Consider the following 22,708-nt stretch of genomic DNA (forward strand, 5'->3'; position numbering starts at 1 on the left):
TTATTTATGGTCAGAAGGACAATAGAGCAGAAGTTGGTAATAGGGAATCAGGTAAGTAAACAGTTGTCCTGAGAATGAGATCAGTCCACCCCAAGGTGAAAGATCGGAACTTTTAAAATTTGAGTTATTAAAATTAAGCTTGTTAGTACCTTGATGCAAGAGAGTTTTCTACAATGACTCTAAAAGTAGAGCCAGGGTCCTGGCAAGTAAATGAACAAGCTTTTAATACAGCTCAGTTACGTAAAATACTGTACACTGTAAAAGATCTAGAAAACTAGAGCTTCAAGTCATGTTATTTTAAAAAAGCCATTAAGCTTAATTGAAAAACCCATTATAGAGTACAAAACTGCAACAACAGCCACGGTGATTCCATGGCGTGTAGACCCCAAGTCCTTCATGCAGAGCTGCAGCCAGTCAGTGGAGGTACCACATTAGTGTGCTGTGGACACAAGCATGTCCAGCCCGGGGAGTGGGTCGGGAGCTGCATTTGGGTCCTGCTGTCACTTGTATTCTTGAACAGGCAACAGAATATCAAGAACCAGGTGGCATGAAGGATTACACTGGAACATTCCCCTCCTGTTCTACCCCACCCTTCAACCTCTGGCTATTGGTACTTTCTGGGAGCTGTGTTGGCTTCTTGTAAGTTTACTTGTTAAACACCGTCCATGGTAGGGCCTAACAGCTTGGTCTAACGGTGGTGATTTCTCTAGCTTGCTCATGTACTACAGCCTGTGGGGAGAAAGAAAAGAGAACAAAATGAAGTTTCACAAAACAGGTTTATGCATCGGAAGCTTCAGCTATTTAAGTCAATCCTAACCCTTCAGAAGGCAAGACAGGAGATTCTAGGAATCTTGTAATATATTTAAAATTTTATTTTTTGTCACCCAGGCTCAAGTGCAGTGACACAATCATAGCTCACTGTAGCCTTGAACTCCTGGGCTCAAGCAATTCTCTCGCCTCAGCCTCCTGAGTAGCCGGGACTACAGACACACACCATCACACCTGGCAGTTAAAAAATTTTTTTTTGTAGAAATGGTGTCTCGCTATGATGCTCAGGCTAGTTTCAAACTCCTGGGCTCAAGCAGTCCTCCTACCTTGGCCTCCCAAAGTGCAGGGGTTACAGGCCTGAGCCACCATACCCAGCAGCACTTTTTTTTTTTTTTTTTTTTTTTTGGAGACGGAGTTTCGCTCTTGTTACCCAGGCTGGAGTGCAATGGCGCGATCTCGGCTCACCGCAACCTCCGCCTCCTGGGTTCAGGCAATTCTCCTGCCTCAGCCTCCTGAGTAGCTGGGATTACAGGCATGCGCCACCATGCCCAGCTAATGTTTTGTATTTTTCAGTAGAGACGGGGTTTCACCATGTTGACCAGGATGGTCTCGATCTCTTGACCTCGTGATCCACCCACCTCGGCCTCCCAAAGTGCTGGGATTACAAGCGTGAGCCACCGCGCCCGGCCCCCAGCAGCACTTTTTAAAAAAATTAACTGATTATTTCACTAGATTGTAATAGACTAGATAGGAAAAGATAGAATCCTTAATGGGTAGGAGAGGAAAATTATTCTCTATAGTGTTTTTTTAAATTTGGCAATGTGAGGTCCAAAGTAACATTCTCTATAGTCTTAGCCAAGTCCTAGAAAGACTGCTACAGAGTGATTAATAGAATAGGAAACAGTATACCTCTGATTTCACTGTGTGCTGCAGATGAGCCATTTAGCTGACCTTCTCTCACCATCCCTGCTAAATAGAGGACATCAACATCAGACATTAGACTGAAAAGCTAAAACTTAATAGCAAAAAGAAAACTAAAGGGAGATGAGGATATATGGTATGACCGAAAAGCATGGCATTTAGAAATGAAACAGTCATTGGGAAGATGAGGAGGCAGAGAGGATAAACTGGAGTAGTCTTTAGACTTGCATTACCTAACAGGGAAGCAGCCGAGTTTCCTTAGTGCACTACAACTGCTTATAGACAAAACATTTTCCATATAGGCAACATGTGTCTGCTGTCCCTAAGCAGTCTAGAGAGCCAAGTTTAGGTAAAAATTCAGTCTCAACAGAGATGGGCAAATGGCATGTGAATGAGCAAATTCAAATAGAAGAGTGAAAAGGACCAGAATACTCCCACAGTATAAAACATGGTAGCACTAGCCATATGCAGCTACTTAGTTTCAAATTAAATTAAAAATTCCATTCCTCAGTCACACTAGCCACATTTCAAGTGTGCAGCAGCCTCATGTGGCTCCTGGCTATGACACTGGACAGTGAAGATTATACAATATTCTTATGACTGCAGAAAATTCTGTTGGATAACACTGGCATAGATAATAGTTCAGAAAAAGTAAAAAAACAACACATGGAAGAAAATAATCATTAGACATATGGTCAATTAGAGTATGAACATGCATGGTACTCAAATATACAAATTGGTATTGCCCTCGTAGAAACCAATTTAGCAATATTTATCAATCACTGAAATGTTCATGGTGTTTGACCTGATTACACTGAGAACGCATCCCAAGGAAATTACTGGAAAAACTGAAGGGATACAGATGTTATTCTCACAACATTACTTACAATACAAAAGAAAAAAAATCAGAAATGGCCTAACGGGAATAATTAGGTAAACTCTTAACACCCATACTGGAATATAAAAGTAAATTAAAATAGTGGTTATAAAGATAGAAATGTAGGAAAATGTACCATCCACTACTGAGTTAAAAGGACCAAAACTGTATACTTTGTTTACAACTATGAGAAAATACATGGGGAAAACATCAGAAATGTACGAAGGCCAGGGACCGTGGCTCACACTTGTTTTTTTTTTTTTTTTTTGAGACAGAGTTTCACTCTTGCTACCCAGGCTGGAGTGCAATGGCGCGATCTCGGCTCACCGCAACCTCCACCTCCTGGGTTCAGGCAATTCTCCTGCCTCAGCCTCCTGAGTAGCTGGGATTACAGGCACGCGCCACCATGCCCAGCTAATGTTTTTTTGTATTTTTAGTAGAGACAGGGTTTCACCATGTTGACCAGGATAGTCTCGATCTCTTGACCTCGTGATCCACCCACCTCGGCCTCCAAAAGTGCTGGGATTACAGGCGTGAGCCACCGCGCCCGGCTTCGTGGCTCACACTTGTAATCCCAGAACTTTGGGAGGCTGAGGTGGGAGGGTTGTTTGAGCTTAGGAGACTGAGACCAGCCTGGGCAACATGGTAAAACCCCATCTCTACAAAAAATACAAAAATTAGCTGGGCATCGTGGTTTGTGCCTTTAGTCTCAGCTAGTCGGGAGGCTGAGGTGGGAGGATCACTTGACCCTGGGGAGGTCAAAGCTGTGATAAGCCATGACTGTGCCATTGCACTGCAGCCTGGGTGAAAGAGCAAGACCTTGTCTCAAAAAAAAAAAAAAAAAAAACCCAAAGGCTGGGAGGGGGGGCTTATGCCTGTAATCCCAGCACTTTGGGAGGCTGAGGCAGGCAGATCACCTGAGGTCAGAAGTTCAAGACCAGCCTGGCCAACGTGGCAAAATCCCATCTCTACTAAAAATACAAAAAATTAGCCAGGTGTGGTGGCCGGTGCCTATAATCACAGCTATTTGGGAGGCTGAGGTGGGAGAATCACTTGAACCCAGGAGGCGGAGGTTGCAGTAAGCCGAGATCGTGCCACTGTACTCCAGCCTAGGTGACAGAGCCAGACTGCCTGAAAAAAAAAAAAAAAGTAGCAAAACGACTGCTTGTAAGGTAATGGATTGTAAGAATTATTTTTCTTTGTCCCATGGCTTGATTTTTCCAAAATATGTGTAACTACATACTATAGAATCCTTTGAAGACAAATTCCACTATGCAAAAGTGAGTACACAGGATGATGCCAGGCACATAGCAAACACTCAGTGTAAAAAACAAAACAGCCAAAGAGACCTGTAACCTCTTATTAGTCTATATCTACAGAGACTGATAACATTATGTAAGGGTGAAAGGTAAGCCTGACTTGTTTCAAAATGAAAGTAGGTTTTAACTTGAAACTGTTCTACTACATTTCACATGACAAACTCAGCTGACCATTCTCATAAAGCACTCTGGCCATCTTGAAAATCCTTGGTTTTTTTAAAGACAGAGAACACCTTAATGACAGATACTTTGCGGAAAGCTTCCTACTTTGGTAGGAAGCCTTCATAACTAATAACAGAATCTGTGTTATTCCCCAATAGCAGTTAAGGTTCCTCAGAGGAATCTTAGTGCACGAAGGAACCTTACTGCTTCTTTGTTAGGTGATGCAACAGTCTAAAGACATATTTTGCTAAGATTTAGTGCAACAGAAACAGTTATCCAGAGAGATTTTGCTGTTTTAAATTTTAGCATCTTTCCTCAGAATATAGAATCAAAGGAAATATGTAGAACTTGGATATGTATCTCTTGTTAACGAAAACAGAACATGTGCAACAGAAAAGCCTACTCAAAGTCTCAAGTGTGGGCAAACAGCAGCAGAAGAGTCTAGAACACTGCAGGACGCCAGAAAAACTCATTTCCAACAAAGAACAGTGAATAGTTTTCACAAAAGAGGCTTCTTCACATAGTGATGGCTTTAAAAAATCTTGTTCCATCAAAGCATAGCCATGGAAGAAGCTGTGTGATTTTTCATTACAGGATAATTCTACTTGAAGTAACCTGATTAAGAATCTGGGGATGATTTGATTTGCACTTCTCCTGGGGATGATAGGAAAACTTTATGTTTATTAAATTACCTGTATGCTATTTATTTTAGAAACAGCGTCTTGCTTTATTGCCCAGGCTGTAGTACAGTGATGGAATCATAGCTCACTGCAGACTCCAACTCCTGGGCTCAAGTGATCCTCCTACCTCAGCCTCCCAAGCAACTAGACTACAGGTGTGTGCTACTACACCTGGCTAATTTTTTGCAGAGACAGGGTCTCATTATGTTGTTGACACTGGTCTTGAACTCCTGACCTCAAGTAATCCTCCCACCTGGGGCTCCCAAAGTGTTGGGATTATAGGCACCACACCAGGCCAAACTATCTGTACTTCTTCCCTCCTAAGATGCATTCAGGTTGACAATGAAAATACTTACATAAGTTTTCAGGAAATATTCTGTGTACAACAGCAGTTTTTTCAGAATTGGATGGATGATTCAGATTAACCATACACTGAAGCCTGGCTTTATTCAATGTGAGGTTTTGAAAAATAATTCTTCAGTTTAGCTGATACCAAAAATGTCTGTGTTTTGTGGAGTTACTGGGGATTTGCCTGCAGCTACTAATCATCTTGTTTTTTTTGGGGGTGGGGTGGGGGGGACACAGAGTCTCCCTCCATCGCTGAGGCTGGAGAACAATGGCATGATCTTGGCTCACTGTAATCTCCACCTCGCAAGCTCAAGCAATTATCCTGCCTCAGCCTCCAAAGTAGTAGGGACTAGAGGCATGTGCCACCATGCCTTGCAATATTTTTTATTTTTAGTAGAGACAGGGTTTCACCATGTTGGCCAGGCTGGTCTTATCCTGACCTCAGGTGATCCGCCCACTTTGGCCTCCCAAAGTGCTGGGATTATAGGCGTCAGCCACCTCACCTGGCCAATTTTTTGTATTTTAGTAGAGACGGTGTTTCACCGTGTTGCCCAGGCTGGTCTTGAATTCCTGAGCTCAGGCAATCTGCCCACCTAAGCCTCCCAAAGTGCTGGGATTACAGGCATGGGTCACTGCACACAGCCCAGCTAAATCTTTAATCACCATTTTGTTCTTTATTATCAGAATGTGGAGGTAAAATACCAAGTGAATGATACCCCTTGTCCTCTGACATGAATACCACCATTACCCATTTCCAAATAACATTGCTAAAAGTTAGTTTTCTGTTTATAAAGATAATACATAATCATTATAGAAGATGCCAACACAGAAACAAACAAATCAACACTTAACTCCTACTACATAAAGATAGCCAGTTAATTTAGCATTCCAGATATATTTCTACACGCACCAAACAAAATAAACCTACACTTCTATATAAATGTAGCTGGCCACCGTGTTTACAACCTGCTTTTTCTTCCTTTACTCATAAGACTCTGACATTTTTTAATGGCAATGAAAACATTTTCCCCTTTATGGCTTCATTGTATTTCACCAAGTAAATACATATTGGCACATCTGTAAAATCTCTCTACTAACTTTAGGTTCCTTCCAATTTTTTGCCACTACATTCAATGGAGATTACATTCCCACACATGCATCCTTGTACAACTGTGTGATTGTGCAATCATCCACTTATCTTGTTCTAAGAAATTTCTTCTAGGATTAATTGTATTGAATTGATTTCTAGGTCAAAGATTTGAAAATTTTTGCTACATACTCCAAATTTATAGTCATAAAAGTTGTACTAAGTTTACCTTTCCGCAAATACTCCATGAATAAATTAATTTTCTCACAGCCTTAGCCAAAACTGGGTGATTTTTCTTCTCTATCTTGTAATCTGAATTCGAACTGCATTTCACTGGTAACTAGTGAGGCTGAACATCTTTATATTTTCTTCATTCTTCCTGTCTATATTGAACTGCTTGAGCATTCTTTTTTGGTCTATTTTCCCATAATCCAAATGGCATTTTAGTCTAACCTGAAGACTGTGACCTCCTTTACAAGTTGATCAGTCATTATATTCTCAACTTGGCAAGAACTTTTTTGCTCATTACAAATCACAAAAGGCTGAAGAGCTGTTGCTCTCTGATTCCCCTCAGCTTCAAAATGCATCTTACCTGATCTACCCCTTGTGGAGATCTCACATGTCAGTCGCTTGAAATATTCTGGCAGATCAGCGTAGTCATTTCCATAGGAGATGACTTTAATCCCCTTGTCCAGCATGTTTTCTCGAAGCTTTTTGAACTCATCTACGTCTCCTCTCCGAACCAGCATGAAATGTTCTAGGTCAGATTTATGCTTGACGGCCTCCAGGAAAAGGGCCTGGAAAGTGGTGTCATCCACAGTCCAGCCACAGCCCAGGAAAAGAAATGACTTGTTTTCGTAGAGTTTCTGAATCTCTCTCTTGAAGGAAAAGATACAACATGTTGACATTGTGAAGATACACACAAGGCAGGTCTGAAACAAGGAAGTCAGTGCTACACTGAGCAGACTGTGATGACCAATTCACCAAGACTTAAGTGGGTTGATAGGTCCCATCAAGGAGTGTGATCTCTTGCTTATTGCTATAACGTGATGATTGGTCTAAAATTTTATCTTTACCTGCCATTCTTCTGTAGGCTCTCTAATCAGGGTTTCATAGAGCTGGTATTGGTGTACTGGTCCAGTAGTTTATTTTTTACTTTTTTTTTTTTTTTTTGAGACGGTGTTTCACTCTTGTTACCCAGGCTAGAGTGCAATGGCGCGATCTCGGCTCACTGCAACCTCCGCCTCCTGGGTTCAGGCAATTCTCCTGCCTCAACCTCCTGAGTAGCTGGGATTACAGGCACGCACCACCATGCCCAGCTAATGTTTTGTATTTTTAGTAGAGACGGGTTTCACCATGTTGACCAGGATGGTCTCGATCTCTTGACCTCGTGATCCACCCGCCTCGGCCTCCCAAAGTGCTGGGATTACAGGCTTGAGCCACCGCGCCCGGCCTTATTTTTTACTTTTTATATATTTTTTCTAGATGGAAGCTCACTCTGTCATCTAGGCTGGAGTGTAGTGGTGTGATCTTGGCTTACTGCAACCTCCACCTTCACCTCCCCACTTCAAGCAATTCTCATGCCACAGCCTCCTGAGTGGCTGGGATTACAGGCATACACCACCATACCCAGCTAATTTTTGCATGTTTACTAGAGTTGGGCTTTCGCCATGTTGGCCAGGCTGGTCTGGAACTCCTGACCTCAAGTGATCCATCTGCCTCAGCCTCCCAAAGTGCTGGGATTACAGGTGTGAGCTACTGCACCTGGCCAGTAGTTTACTTATTTTATTTTTGAGACAGAGTTTTGCTCTGTCACCCAGGCTGGAGTGCAGTGCCATGGTCTTGGCTCACTGCAACCTCCACCTCCTGGGTGCAAGCGATTCTCCTGCCTCAGCCTCCCAAGTAGCTTGGGATTACAGGTACCTGCCACAACACCTGGCTAATTTTTGTATTTTTAGTTGAGATGGAGTTTCACCATGTTGGTCAGGCTGGTCTTGAACTCCTGACCTCAAGTGACCCACCCTCCTTAGCCTCCCAAAGTGCTGGGATTACAGGCATAAGCCACCACACCTGGACTACTTTTTTTTTAGATTTATGTGTTCAGAGGTCGTTAGGCAAAGAGCAGGTCTTCATATATGTTACTCCTTCCATTTCTGGGCCATATTTGCCTTTTTTGTCTTAAAAACTGAACCATGAATCACCAGAGAAGATAATTCCATCATTGGATTTGCTCAAGCAAAGGTGTCTGATACTTAGATACACACACAAAGTGTGTGTACATATATGTATACACACACACACACACACAAACCACAGAAATGACTTTTTCTAAGGTATCAATGTCTGAGATGGATGCTGTTACAGCAGATGCTGGGAAAGAATGGGTTAAAAAAAAAAGTCCCTTCTGCTTTAGACAATACATTTTCTTGGTCTATGTTTTGCCTCATCATGTAAAGATGCTATTATTCTATGTGACCCAGTCCTGAAAATAGCATACAAGATTCTCAGAACTGGGGGCTAGTGAATACTTCTGGTTTGAACATGTTTATCTGAACAAGTCAAAAATATGCATCCCAAAAGATCAATAAGCTTTTCACAAAATATAAATGTGAATAAGTGTGGTTAATTCAATATAAACCCATTGTCATTTATACAAAATCTCTTTAGAATGTATACTCTAGGCTGGGTGCGGCGGTTCACATCTGTAATCCCAGCACTTTGGGAGGCCAGGGTGGGAAGATCACGAGGTCAGAAGATCGAGACCAACCTGCTTAACATGGTGAAACCCTGTCTCTACTAAAAATACAAAAAATTAGCTGGGCATGGTGGCATGCGCCTGTAGTCCCAGCTACTCGGGAGGCTGAGGCAGGAGAATTGCTTGAACCCAGGAGGCGGAGGTTGCAGTGAGCCGAGACAGAGCGAGACTCCATCTCTAAAAATAAAAATAAACAGAATGTACGCTCTAGTAGTGGTTGGTTTGTAAGAAACTGCCTCAATTATTTCTGGCATAGAGAGAGCTATTAATAAACCAAATGGGCAGGCGTGGTGGCTCACGCCTGTAATCCCAGCACTTTGGGAGGCTGAGGTGGGCGGATTACAAGGTCAAGAGATAGAGACCATCCTGGCCAACATGGTGAAACCCTGTCTCTACTAAAAATACAAAAATTAGCCAGGCATGGTGGTGCCCGCCTGTAATCCCAACTACTTGGGAGGCTGAGGCAGGAGAATTGCTTGAACCCAGGAGGCGGAGTTTGCAGTAAGCCGAGATCGTGCCATTGCACTCCATCCTGGGCACAGAGCAAGACTCCATTTCGAAAAATAAAACAAATAAACCAAATGATCCAAATGATGATGAAGGGTACTAATGTATCCTTTGTATGTGAAGATGATGCCAATGATGGCAGGCCATCTGCTGATTATCAATTAAGTACAAACAAGGATCATAGGTTTGACACCTTGAGAGAACTTCTACATTTCCTAGGATAGCATGCGCACCCACAAGTTAAGCACAGGAAGAATGTCTGACTTTCCAATTTCTTTCCTTTTTTAGAGACAGGGTCTTGCTGTCACCCAAGCTGGAGTGCAGTGGCTCCAGTCACAGCTCACTACAGCCTTAAATTCCTAGTCTCAAGTGATCCTCCTGCCTCAGCCTCCCAAGTAGCTGGGACAGTGTACACCATGATGCCTAGCTAATTTTATTTTTTGTAAAGACAGAGCCTTGCTATGTCGCCCAGGCTGATCTCGAACTCCTGGCCTCAAGCAATCCTCTCCCCTTGGCCTCCCAAAAAGTACTAGAATTATAGGCATGAGCCATTGCTCCTAGTCCCTTATCTTCTGTTTTCACTTAATGAAAAGAAGATGTTCCCCCTTTAAGACCTATGGCATATTTAGAGAGACTTCCCAGGAAGGAGTTCCTGAGACCAGCAAGATCAGCCCCACTCACCATGACTTCAGTGTTCCTCAGTACGTTCTGATATCCTGCTGGATGAAGGACAATGCCACTAGGGTTGGTGTAGACTCCATGAATATGCAACACGCTCAGCTTCCGCTTCTCCTGTGCCCACTCTAGGACCTGCACAACACACATATAGCCCAACCAGCTTGGCAGGGCTGAGCACTTGTTTAAAGGTCACAATGGGCAAGAGGCTGTTTTGAAGACTAGAATTCTGATGTAACTCTCTAGCTTCATGATACAGGATAAGAATGCAAAACCTGATGTGGTCTAAGTTTCCACTTCAGGAATGACTGTCAAGAATGACGGCAGCAAATTTGGTGATTTCTCTTTGAAAGTAACAATCAAAAATTAGAATTTGTCATCATTTGCAGAAACAACAGGGACCCTTTGCACTGGTGACATGCATGAGAGCTATGGACAACTGCTTCAGTGCTCGCCCCAGAAAATCAAGCCTCTGCATCCAGGCCCTTGTGTGGCCCCTCACTGCAGTGACTCCAGGCTAACCACATGGCTTGCTTTTAGCCAATGGGTACCAGCAAACACACACAGGCAGAAGCTTGGTAAGTGTTGGCACAAGAAGTCTTACTTCTCTTGTGTTACTTTTAGAATCCAGCTGCCATGTGAATAAACTGAAGAAGCCTGGCCTGGCCAACTGCTTGCACTGACAGACATGGAAGTATGGTCCTCTTATATCACTCAGCCCTAGTGCGGCCATCAGATGTCTGCAGGTATGTGAACAGGCTGCAAAAATCATCAGAAGAAATGCCGGCTGAGTCACTGAGCCCAGTTCAAATTGCTAATGTACTTTATCATGGTGAGATAAGATATTTATTATTATAAGCCACAAAATCTCAGGGCCATTACTTGTACAGCAAGAGGTAAGTGACAAAAAATCATTTCAGTCACCTCGGAGGAACCTAAAAGGCTGCCAGTGAAGAACAATCATTTAGGCGACAGTGAATGCAATAGCCACCTGACTCCATGGCTCCGTTTTCCCAAGGACTGGAGACAGCACACATTTATTCTTACCACATTTTAAAGAAATAGGCTATGAATTAGGAAAGTAGCCAAGAGGCATAGAGATTTAGAATTTGAATGTTACTAGGCCCCATTCTAACTACCAGTCAATGTCTTTAACCAACAGACTGCAATACTGCCCTTAATGTGGGCTAAAAATACAACGTAAATCTGGAGGCCCAAGGATGAAATGAGAAGGAAAACATCAAATCTGACAGATATCCTCAGCTTTTAAAAGGCCCTTATGCTTCTGATATCCATGAACATACTAGGTCATAATCTCTGGAAATTTTATTACAAATAGCATAGAAGCTACTTGAGCTGCTAGTTTTAAAATTTCAATCATTTATCTGTTTGTTTGTTTATTTATTTTTAGACAGAGTCTTGCTCTGTCGCCCAGGCTGGAGTGCAGTGGCACAATCTTGGCTCACTGCAACCTCTTCCTCCCGGGTTCAAGTGATTCTCCTGCCTCAGCCTCCCAAGTAACGAGTAACTGGGACTACAGGCATGCACCACCACACACAGCGAGATTTTGTGTTTTTAGTAGAGACTGGGTTTCACCATGTTGGCCAGGCTGGTTTCAACCTCAAGTGATCCACCTGCCTCAGCCACCCAAAATGCTGGGATTACAGGCATGAGCCACCGTCCCCAGCCTATTTATTTATTTTTGAGACAGGATCTTACTCTGTCACCCAGGCTGGAGTACAACAGCATGATCACAGCTCACTGTAGCCTTGACCTCCTCAGCTCAATTGATCCTCCTGCTTCAGCCTCCCAAGTAGCTGGGAATAGCTGGGACCACAGGCACACACCACCATGCCCAGCTAATTTTTAAATTTTTTGTAGAGACAGGGTCTTGCTCTGTTGCCCAGGCTGGTCTCGAACTACGCTCAAGTGATCCTGCCATCTCAGTTTCCCAAAGTGCTGGGATTAGATGCCTGAGCTGCCGTGCTCAGCCCCGTCATTTATTAATCAAAAAAATATTTACCAAGCACCTAAATCCATCATATTTGAGACATGAGGGTTGTATTTGAGCTATGAGGGTAAGGAAGACCAACATGATACCTGTCCAAGTGAAGTTACTATTCCTATGGGGTAAGCAGTCAGAAAACAGACAGCTAAGATAAAAACTGCGCCGGTGTAATCCCAGCACTTTGGGAGGCTGAGGCGGACCGATCACCTGAGGTCAGAAGTTTGAGACCAACCTGGCCAACATGTTGAAACCCTGTCTCTACTAAAAATACAAAAATGAACCAGGCATGGTGGCGGGCACCTGTAATCCCATCTACTCAGGAGGCTGAGGTAGTAGAATTGCTTGAACCCGGGACGAGGAGGTTACAGTGAGCTGAGATCGCATCATTGAACTCCAGCCTGGGAGACGAGAGTGAGACTCTGTCTCAAAAAAAAAGAAGGAAAAAAAGCCAAAAGCACTCCCCAAAACTGCAAGTTATACCAAGTGCTACAAAGGAAATGGACAAGAGACTGGATCAAAAAATAAGCATCCAATTTAAATAGGATGTTCAGAGAAATCCTCTCAGGAGGTGACCCCTAATTCGAGAGTTATAAATGAAGAAGGAGCTGACCACACAGAACATGAGGGAGTAGGTGGAAGACATTTGGGCCAGAGAAAACTAGTCTTCCTGGGGCAACTTTTCTCTAAATTCAGTTTCCTTTAAATCCTGCCTTCAAGGTCAGCAAAACCACAAGAGTGGTATTACGACCACCACTCTGGCAGAGGCAATACTGTGGTATTGAATGCCAGTGGTCGAATCACTTATCTACTCAACTCTACTTAGCTGGGCTCTAAATTGGACATAAAGGCAGGTTCCTGAGGAAAACAAATTATAGAATGAAAATTACAAAAATCACAGAATAGAACAAATAAGACTTTAAGAACTCATCTCATTAGCTGACACACATCAACATCTATAATTCGATTATTATGGTAGGTACAGTATGGGCTATGCTGAAACAAGTCTTCGGAGGTTTCCGCTAAACATTAACCTCAAGTCAGCCATTGCTTGGCTTGGAAGTTGTGCTTCCAATCAGTATAAAGTAGTTTTCAGACATTTCCAATAGATGCCATGTAAAAAAAAATGTATCCGAAGAACTCTAAATCAGTATTATCAATATTACACCACTCAATATTGTCAAGTGCTAAAGAGATCTTACAGTTCAAATGACTTCCCCAATCTTGCTTTAAAACTGTGTGAAATTATCAGAAGTCACAGATCTGAACACTTAAGTTCTATGCATTTTACTGTGTATTGATTTGATCTTTAAAAAGAAAGAAAAAAGAAAAACCAAAAATCCAACCAGGGAAAAAAATTTTCCTTTCTAGCTCTATATAAATACCAATATACCAACTAGAAAACAGCTTTTCTGATGACAATCCACTAGCCTGAAGAAGGGACCAATGCTTTACTTTTTACCTTTTTCTCATCAGTAAGGTCAAGGGATTCAAGCTGTTTCCCCTGATCTGCTGCATACAGTTCCAGGAGATTATCAAAATTTGTAGTTAATACAAGGGCTCCATTTTCCATCAGGTGGAGAACTGACTGAAGTAGCTGTTTTCCAGAATCTTCCATTTTTGACTCCAAGTCATCAAATACTTCATATAAACAGTCCTTGAAAAATGTGGATCGAACATTACTGGTACGCTGAGGAGGGATTCGAAAAAGAAAATTAGTCTAAAGTGCTTTGGTAAGTCACTTGTTTTAGTTACAGCAGTAAATTTTTAAAGAATATTTTGTATTCAAAACAGAAATAAAATATTATCTATCTCATAAGAATGTAATAAGGAAGATGAGATGATACATGCCAAGTGCTTAGCACAATGCTTAGCATGGAGCAAGTGATCAACAAACACTACTAACGCAAACAAGCGTCAGCTTCCTAAAGTACGCATTTTTATAGAATGAAGAAAACACACATGGCCAAGGGATGTGAATTTACTGTTGGTATTAAAGGGAAGCTGGGGTATAAAGCAGAGCAACATCCACCCTCTCATTAGGCACCAGGTAAGAAGGCAACACTTTCTGTTCATCTGGCCTTATTTAGGAAAGCCCCACTGAAACATAGCCCTAATTGTGGTTTAGCATCTCCTTTTCTAATCCTAGGTGTTTGTACAGCTGTTTATGAATTTAGGAAAAACCGCTTAACTTCTATATGCCATAATTCAGCAGTTTGTTCATAGGTTTATTATAAAGACTTTCCAGTATACAAAAAAGGTTAACATAAGCAATTTAATCCATTTTTTAAATTAAAAATTTTGTATTTTGCAACTGTTAGAACACATCAAACACCAATCAGTTCTAAGAATCTACATGTCTTGTTTGTTTTGCAGATGTGAGGTCTGGCTATGTGGCCCAGGTGAGTCTTGAATTCCTGGGGTCTCAAGTGATCCTCCCACCTCAGCCTCCCAAAGTGTTGCATTTATAGGTATGAGTCACTTTTCCAGACCTCCTATTTCCTAACATATGGTTTACGTAAATAACTGCTTTTCAGATTCATTTTGAATACATGTAAATATCCCTGAGTACTAATGAGGAACTATAATACCAACTTCAGGTGGGAAGCTGGCTTTATGACTGAAAAGACCAAGTGGCCCTTGAGACGAAGAGAATTCAAAATGTCTGATCCCTAGCCTGCCCAGGAAATACCATTTGCAAGGGTTTGAACTGGTCCCCTTAAGTTCATGCACTGGAAACTTAACCCCAATGGAACTGTGTTGGGAGGTGGGGCCTAATAAGAGGTGATCAGGTCACGAGGGCCATGCCTTCATGAACTGATTAATGTCATTATTGAGGGAGTAGATTTGTTATCCTAAGTGCATCGGTTATAAATGCAAGTCTGGGCCAGGTGCAGTGGCTCACACCTGTAATCCCAACACTTTGGGAGGCTGAGGCAGGTGGATCATGAGGTCAAGAGATTGAGACCATCCTGGCCAACATGGCGAAACCGTCTCTACTAAAATGACAAAAATTGGCTGGGCATGGTGGCGTGTGCCTGTAGTCCCAGCTACTCGGGATGCTGTGCTGAGGCAGGTGAATCACTCAAACCTGGGAGGCAGAGGTTGCAGTGAGCCGAGATTGTACCACTACACTCCAGCCTGGCAACAGAGCGAGACTCCATCTCAAAAAATAAAAATAAAAAAAGTGAGTCTGGCCCTCTCTTGCTGTCCTCAGTCTCTCCATGTACCACCTTCTTATATCCTAGCAGGAAGGGCTTTGCTAGATGTGGCTCCTCTCTCTTGAACTTCTCACCTTCCACAACTGAGCCAAATAAACTTTCATCGTGTATGTTTCTGACAGTGAAACGCTCAGATAAGGATCTGTTTCCATGGAACCACCTAAGCAGATTCAGAAAACATTTCAATTTGCCAAATTCTTTTCCTAATTTGTCCAAGTATCTTATAAAATTATCAAGTCTTTAATCATACCTATCAAGTAAATAATAAATAAATGGAAAGTATTTTCACCATGAGCACAGAAGTAAAACAGTCCTTCTGCCTGGTGAGGACGTGCTCATCGTTTCTCTGAGCTCTGTCAATCACCCTTCCTCCTGCATCTACCACTAGACAGACTTTTCCATGTTCCCCTATTGTGAGCGGGTTCAGAGATTCTCCTGAAGTGCTAATAGATGCAACAGCCTATAGTTTACATGGCTAAGGATATGGGTCATGGCTTTCAGCTTTCGTCCATTTTCATTACATCATGACTATAATTATATGACATATTAATTAGGTACAGGCAACTAACTAGGGACAATGCAATTTAACTGGATGAACAATCTGATCAGAAGCAAACAGTGAAGAATCTGTAACTCTAGTTACTGACTTTTACTACATTCAAGAGTCAACTTCTGGGCAAGGTGGCCCACACCTGTAATCTCAACTTTGGGAGGCCAAGGCTAGAGGATCTTTCGAGCCCAGGAGTTTGAGACCAGCCTGGGTAACATAGCAAGACCCCATCTCCGCAAAAAAATTAAAACACCAAAAACTTTAAAAATCTGCCAAGTGTCATGACACACGCCTGCGGGCCTAGTTATTCCGATGGTTGAGGCAGGAGGATTGCTTGAGCCCAGGAGGTCAAGGCTGCAGTGAGCCGTGATCGTGCCACTGTACTCCAGCCTGGGCAACAGAGCAAGACCCTGCCTCAAAAAAAAAAAAAAAAAAAAAAGACAACTACTATTGAAAGCCAGAGACTTCTTTAGATTTGTTATAAAAAATATGGTGCTCCTTTCATGTCTACCCAAATCACAAACCCATTTGCCCTATGATCTAGCAGTCCCATGTATCCTACAATTTCAAACAAATGAAATGGCACATACAAGGTTACCACTGCATTATTATTTGTAATAGCAGAAGACTGGAAACAAGCCAAGTATCCATATATAAGAGACCAATATGGCTGAGTACCCATATACTGGAGAATGAGATGGAAAAATTTTCAAGCTATACTGTGAAGTAAAACAAATTGCAGAATAGTATGTCTAGAATGCCATCTTTTGAGCTAGGGGATAGAGGTTGAATAAATATAGTCCTCCCTGCATGTATCTGCAAAAAGAAACACTGGAAGGCTATATAAAAAAAACTCGTAAGAGTAGTAACCTATGAAAGGTGGGTTTTGGGAGAAGAGAAAAATAAAAGACCTATGTGGGAGTTGGAGGTCTCGATATAAGACACCTTTTTAATAGTGTGTGGACTTCTGCAATGTGTATAAACAATACCTAATCAAAAAAGGAAAATTAAGTTGAAAATTAAATAAAGAATACAGTAACTTCTTGGTTTTATTACGAAGCTTTTTGTGTTTTATAACTTCTTTTGTACTTTGACTCACACACACAATCAATACATACTATATTTTAACACCAGTTTAATTATTACACACACAGTTAAAAAGGTCTGGGTATACAATCCCATAATCATGGGTGTGGAACACATTTTCTTGCTTCTAAGAAAAAGAAATACAAAAGGTTAAAACCTGGGGGTAAAAATCCAAGTCATTATTTTAGCTAAATATCTTTTAGTCCTATTTATGTTACTAAATCCTACATATCAACATAAGAAGGAAATATGCTTATGTGACTGCATTGACTTCCTCAGATTCAAAATAAAAGTTTCTCTGTTTTCTTGAGACAAGGTCTGGCTCTGTCACCAAGCTGGAGTACAGTGGCATGAACATGGCTCATTGCAGCCTCGACCTGCTGGGCTCAAGCAATCTCCTGCCTCAGTCTCCTGAGTGGCTAGGACTACAGATGCATACCACCACGCATGCTACTTTTTAAATTTTTTGTAGAGACAGGGTCTCACTATGTTGCCCAGGATGTTCTCAAACTTCTGGCCTCAAGCGATCCTTCTGCCTCAGACTCCTGTGTAGGTGGGACCACAGGCTTGCACCACTACATTTGGCTAATTTTAAAATTTTTGTAGAGGTACGGGGGTCTCACTTTGTTGCACAGGCTGGAAAAGTCTTTTTCTCTTAAAGCAGATGACCCTAGAACTAAATTTCCCACCAGTAGCCTTTATAAGCAAAGACAAAGGAATGAAAACATAAACAGGGAGGTTCAGCAGTCAAAAGGAAATGCCAAACTCCCACACAGCTACCAAGGAACTTTCCCCATTCATCCAAAACAGTGACTTTCATTTCCTTCTGCCCTGAAACTTAGTAAAAACAAGAGACAAAAAACTAGTGTGGTGGCTCAAGCCTATAATCTCAGTTTTTGGGAAGCTGAGGCAGGAAGATCACTTGCGCCCAGGAGTTCAACACCAGCCTGGACAACACATGGAGACCCCATCACTATTTAAAAAAAGAAAAAAGAAAAAAAACTCTGTTTCCCCCTCAGGGTTATTAACATTTCTAGTGCATCTATTATGTGCCAGACATTTTATATACATTATCTCACCCATGCTTCACAAAGCGACACGAGGAAGTAATATTCCAGTTTCACAGGTGCAAAAACAAATGTTGAGAAGTTAAAAAATGTGTGCAGGGTTCCAGTGCATTTAAGTGACCGATTCTGATTCTGAACCCAAGCTCATTGCAGTGAATCTGTAATCTCACTTCCCTGGTACAGATTAAACTGGCTCAGTAGAGGGGCCTGTTAACCCTGCCATAGTACTGCTGAGTTTATACTATTAGATTTGATTGTTTTCTTTTTTAATATGGACATTTCCAAATATACACAAAAAGTTAGTACATATAAAACAAAATATAACTCCAACGCTTCTCGCTTAAAAAATATTAATTTCTTAATATTAGTGTTCAAGATTCCCCTAAATATATCACTTTTATTATTAAGTTGCAATAGTTTTTTATATATTCTGGACACTAGATTTTTGTCAGATATGATCTGCAACTATTTCCTTCCATTCTGTGGGTTGTCATTTCATTCTTTTTCTTTTCTAGAGATGTGGGTCTCACCATGTTGCCTGGGCTGAGGTACAATGACATGATCATAGTTGGCTGCAGCGTCAAACTCCTGGGATCAAGTGATCCTCCTACCTTAGCCTCCCGAGTAGTTGGGATTACAGGTGCACGCCACTGTGCCTGGCTCTCTGTTCACTTTCTTGACGACAACCATTACAGCACTTAAGTTTCAAACTCTGATCATGTCCAATTTATCTACTTTTCTTCTGTTGGTTGTGCTTTCAGTATCAGATTTAAGAATTTTGCCATGCTGTCTTAATTACTATGGCTCTGTAGTAAGTTTTGAAATTAAAAAAAAAAATGTGCCTCTCCCTACTTTGTTCTTTTTCAAGACTGTTTTGGCTTCTCTAGGTCCCTTGTAATTCCATATGAAGTTTTAATATTTTTTTTAGAGACAGGGTCTCATTATGTTGCCCAGGCTGGACTGCAGTGGCTATTCACAGACGCAATTCCACTACTGATCAGCATGGAAGTTTTGACCTGCTCCATTTCCAACCTGGGTTGGTTCACCCCTCTCCTTAAGCAACCTGGTGGTCCCCTGCTCCTGGGAGCCCAGAACTCCTTGCCTCAAACACTCCAGCAATCCTCCTGCCTCAGCCTCCCAAGTAGCTGGGACTACAGGTGCATGCCATGGTGCGCCTGACTCCATATGAATTTTAAATCATTTTGTCAATTTCTACAAAATCAGCAGCTGGGATCCTACCAGGGACTGTGCTTAATCTGTAGACTAATTTGCAGAGTATTCCATCTTAATAATATTAAGAGTTCTGATCCATGAACATGGCATGTCTTTCCATTTATTTAGATTTTCTTTCATTTCTTTAAATGTTCCATAGTTTTCAAACTGTTAAGTTCTGCACTTTTTTTTTTTGAGACAGAGTTTTGCTCTTGTTGCCCAGGCTGGAGTGCAATGGTGCAATCTCGACTCGCTATAACCTCCGTCTCCCAGGTTCTAGTGATTCTCCTGCCTCAGCCTCCAGAGTAGCTGGGATTACAGGTGCCCACCACCACGCCCAGCTAATTTTTGTATTTTTAGTAGAAACTGGGTTTCACCACGTTGGCCAGGCTGGTCTTAAACTCCTGACTGCAGGTGATTCACCTGCCTCAGGCTCTCTAAGTGCTGGGATTATAGGCGTTAGCCACCACGCCTGGCCTCTGCACTTCTTTTGTTAAATTTATTTCTATTTTATTGTTTTTGATGCTAAGTGGAAAAAATTTTAATATTTCATTTTAGTATTGTTCATTGCAAGTATATAAAAATACTATTTTTATGTATTGATCCTGGATCCTCCAACCTTGCTGAACTTGTTAGTTCTAACAGAGGATAACCTAGGATTTTCCATAGACAAGATCATCTCGTCTGCAAACAGAGGCAGTTTACTTCTTCCTTTCCAATATGTATTCCTTTGATTTCTTTTTCTTCTTGCCTAATTGCCCAGTCTGGAACATCCAGCACAATGTTGAACAGGAGTGGAGTGGGCAAACAGCCTTGTCTTGTTGCTGATCTTAGTGGAAAAATGCAGTCTTTCAGCATTAAGTATGCTATCTGTGAGTTTCATATATATATTGCGTTGAGGTAGTTTCCTTCTACTGTTTGCTATTATTCCTTCACCTGTAGAGTGTGTTTTGTTTTTAATTATAAAAGAGTGTTGAATTTTACTAACATGCTTTTTCTGCACCTATTGAGAAAATCATGTGGTTTTGTCTTTTTATTCTATTAATATGATGTATTAAAATGATATGCAGTTTTTGAGATGGAGTCTCACTTTATTGTCCAGGCTGGAGTGCAGTGGTGCAATCTTGGCTAACTGCAGTCTCTGCCTCCTGGGTTCCAGCAATTCTCCTGCCTCAGCTTCTCAGGTAGCTGGGATTACAGGCACGTGCCACATGCTCGGCTAATTTTTGTATTTTTGGTAGAGATGAGGTTTTGCCATGTTAGCCAGGCTGGTTTCGAACTCCTGACCTCGGGTGATCCTCCCGCCTCAGCCTCCAGAAGTGCTAGGATTACAGGCGTGAGCCACTGCACTTGGCCTGATGTCAAATCAACCTGTCATTCCCCAGAAGCCTCTGATTTCCTAGGGGGTACTGCATTCAGTCTGGTTGTATTTTGTTGAGGACTTTTGTGTCCATGCTCCTAAGAGATCTGGGTTGCTAGGTAGTTTTCTTTTTTTTTTGGAGATGGAGTCTCATACTGTTGCCTGGGCTGTAGTGCAGTGGTGCAATCTCGGCTTACTGCAACCTCCACCTCCCATTCAAGTGATTCTCCTTGCCTCAGCCTCTCAAGTAGCTAGGATTACAGGTGCCCCCCATCACGCCTGGCTGATTTTTATTTTTATTTTTAGTAGAGATAGGGTTTCACTATGTTGGCCAGGCTGATCTTGAATGTCTGACCTCGTGATCTACCCGCTTCAGCCTCCCAAAGTGTTGGGATTACAGGCGTGAGCCACCACGCCCGGCCTTCTTTTTTTTTTTTTTCTTAAGAGAGTGACAGGGTCTTGCTCTGTCACCGAGATTGGAATGCAGTAGCACGATTATAGCTCAGTAGCTCAGTTCAGTATCAAACTCCAGGGATCCAGCAATCCTTGTGCCTCATCCTTCCAAAGTGTTGGGCTTACAGGCGTGAACCACTGCGTTTAGTCATTTTCATTTTTTCTGATGTCTTTTGTTTGGTTTTGTTATCAGGATAATAACTGGCCTCATACAATGAGGTGGAAGTACTCCCTCCTACTCTACTTTTTAGAGTATTTTGGGAAGAATTTCTTCTAGCCCTGTCAAGCAATAATCTACTTTCTGCTCTATGGATTTGCCTATTCTGGACATTTTATATAAATGGAATCATGCCATATATGTCCTTTTGTGTCTGGCTTCTTTCACTTAATGTTTTCAAGGTTCATCCATGTTGTAGTATGGATCAGTACTTCATTCCTTTTTATGGCCAATTAACATTGTATGGATAGACATGTTGCTTATCCGTTCATGGGCTGGACATTTGAGTTGTTTTCACTCTTTTGGCTATTATGAATAATGGTGCTATGAACATGAGTGTATAATTCTTGCATGAATATGCTTTCCATTCTTTTGGGTATATACTTGAGTGCAATTGCTGGGTCATATAATCACTGTTTAACTTTCTGAGGAACTGCCAATCTGCCAATCTGTTTTCCAAAGCAACTGCATCACTCTACATTCCCACAAGGGTTCCAATTTCTCCAAATCCTTAGAACACTTATTATTGTCTTTTGATTCTAGTCATCCCAATGGGTGTGAAATGGTTTTAAAGAGTTCATGGAATCTCCACTTCATACACTTTACCGATAGTAAAAATGGACCTAAATATGATACCTAAAACTGTAAAACTCTTAAAAGAAAATACAGGTGTGCTTATTGGCCATTTGTGTATCTTCTTTGGAGAAATGTCTATTCAACTACATTGTTATCGAATTAATTTACCTTTTTATTAAGTTACAATAGTTCTTTATATATTCTGGATATTATACCCCATCAGATATGTGATTTGCTAACATTTTCTCATTCTGGGAACTATCTTTCACATTTCTTTTTGGTAGAGACAGGGTCTCACTATGTTGTCTAGGCTGGTCTCGAACTCACGGCCTCAAGTAATTGTCCTGTCTTGGCCTCCCAAAGTGCTGAGATTACAGGCATGAGTCACCATGCCCAGCTCACTTTCTTGACAGTGTCCTTTGAGCCTAACAGTTTGTAACTTTAGATAAGTCCAGTTTATGTATATACATATATTTTTTTAGTTTTTTGCATTTTTGGTGTCATGTCTAAAAAACCACTGCCAGATCCAGTCATAAAATTTTAAACCTGTATTTTCTCCTAAGAGTTTTACAGTTTTAGATATCATAGTTAGGTCTTTGATCCATTTTTAATATTTGTAAAGGGTATGAAGTAGAGATTCCATGAACTCTTTAAAACCTCATTAATTCATTTTATTTTTTAGGATGGAGTCTTGCTGTATGCCCAGGCTGCAATGCAGTGGCACGATCTCGGCTCACTGCAACCTCTACCTCCTGGGTTCAAGCTACTCTCCTGCCTCAGCCTCCCTAGCAGCTGGGATTACAGGTACCCACCACCACACCATGCCCAGCCCAGAATCCTGATTTTTAAGAAATTTTTAAGA

The 22,708-nt window shown here is 41.7% G+C and overlaps 1 protein-coding gene across 7 annotated transcripts in view; it reads right to left on the reverse strand.

The window, feature by feature from the left end:
• Positions 1-197: 197 nt before the first annotated feature.
• The window catches only part of FAM118B (family with sequence similarity 118 member B), a 53,528-nt gene continuing 31,017 nt past the window's right edge, over positions 198-22,708 (reverse strand). For 2 of the 7 annotated variants that reach the window (XM_032284861.1, XM_032284862.1), the window contains 5 exons: positions 13,567-13,794; positions 10,106-10,234; positions 6,755-7,094; positions 1,678-1,737; positions 198-729 (listed from right to left, as the gene is read on the reverse strand). In XM_032284861.1, coding sequence (XP_032140752.1) covers positions 716-729; positions 1,678-1,737; positions 6,755-7,094; positions 10,106-10,234; positions 13,567-13,794 — 771 coding nt within the window. In that variant the 3' untranslated portion in view covers positions 198-715. The remainder of the gene's footprint in view (positions 730-1,677; positions 1,738-6,754; positions 7,095-10,105; positions 10,235-13,566; positions 13,795-22,708) is intronic. The other 5 variants (XM_032284865.1, XM_032284864.1, XM_032284863.1 and 2 more) reach the window with 5 other exon arrangements.

The sequence above is a fragment of the Sapajus apella genome, unplaced genomic scaffold, assembly GCF_009761245.1.
Source record: "Sapajus apella isolate SASKATOON/1434 unplaced genomic scaffold, GSC_monkey_1.0 scaffold16, whole genome shotgun sequence".
NCBI lineage: Eukaryota > Metazoa > Chordata > Mammalia > Primates > Cebidae > Sapajus > Sapajus apella.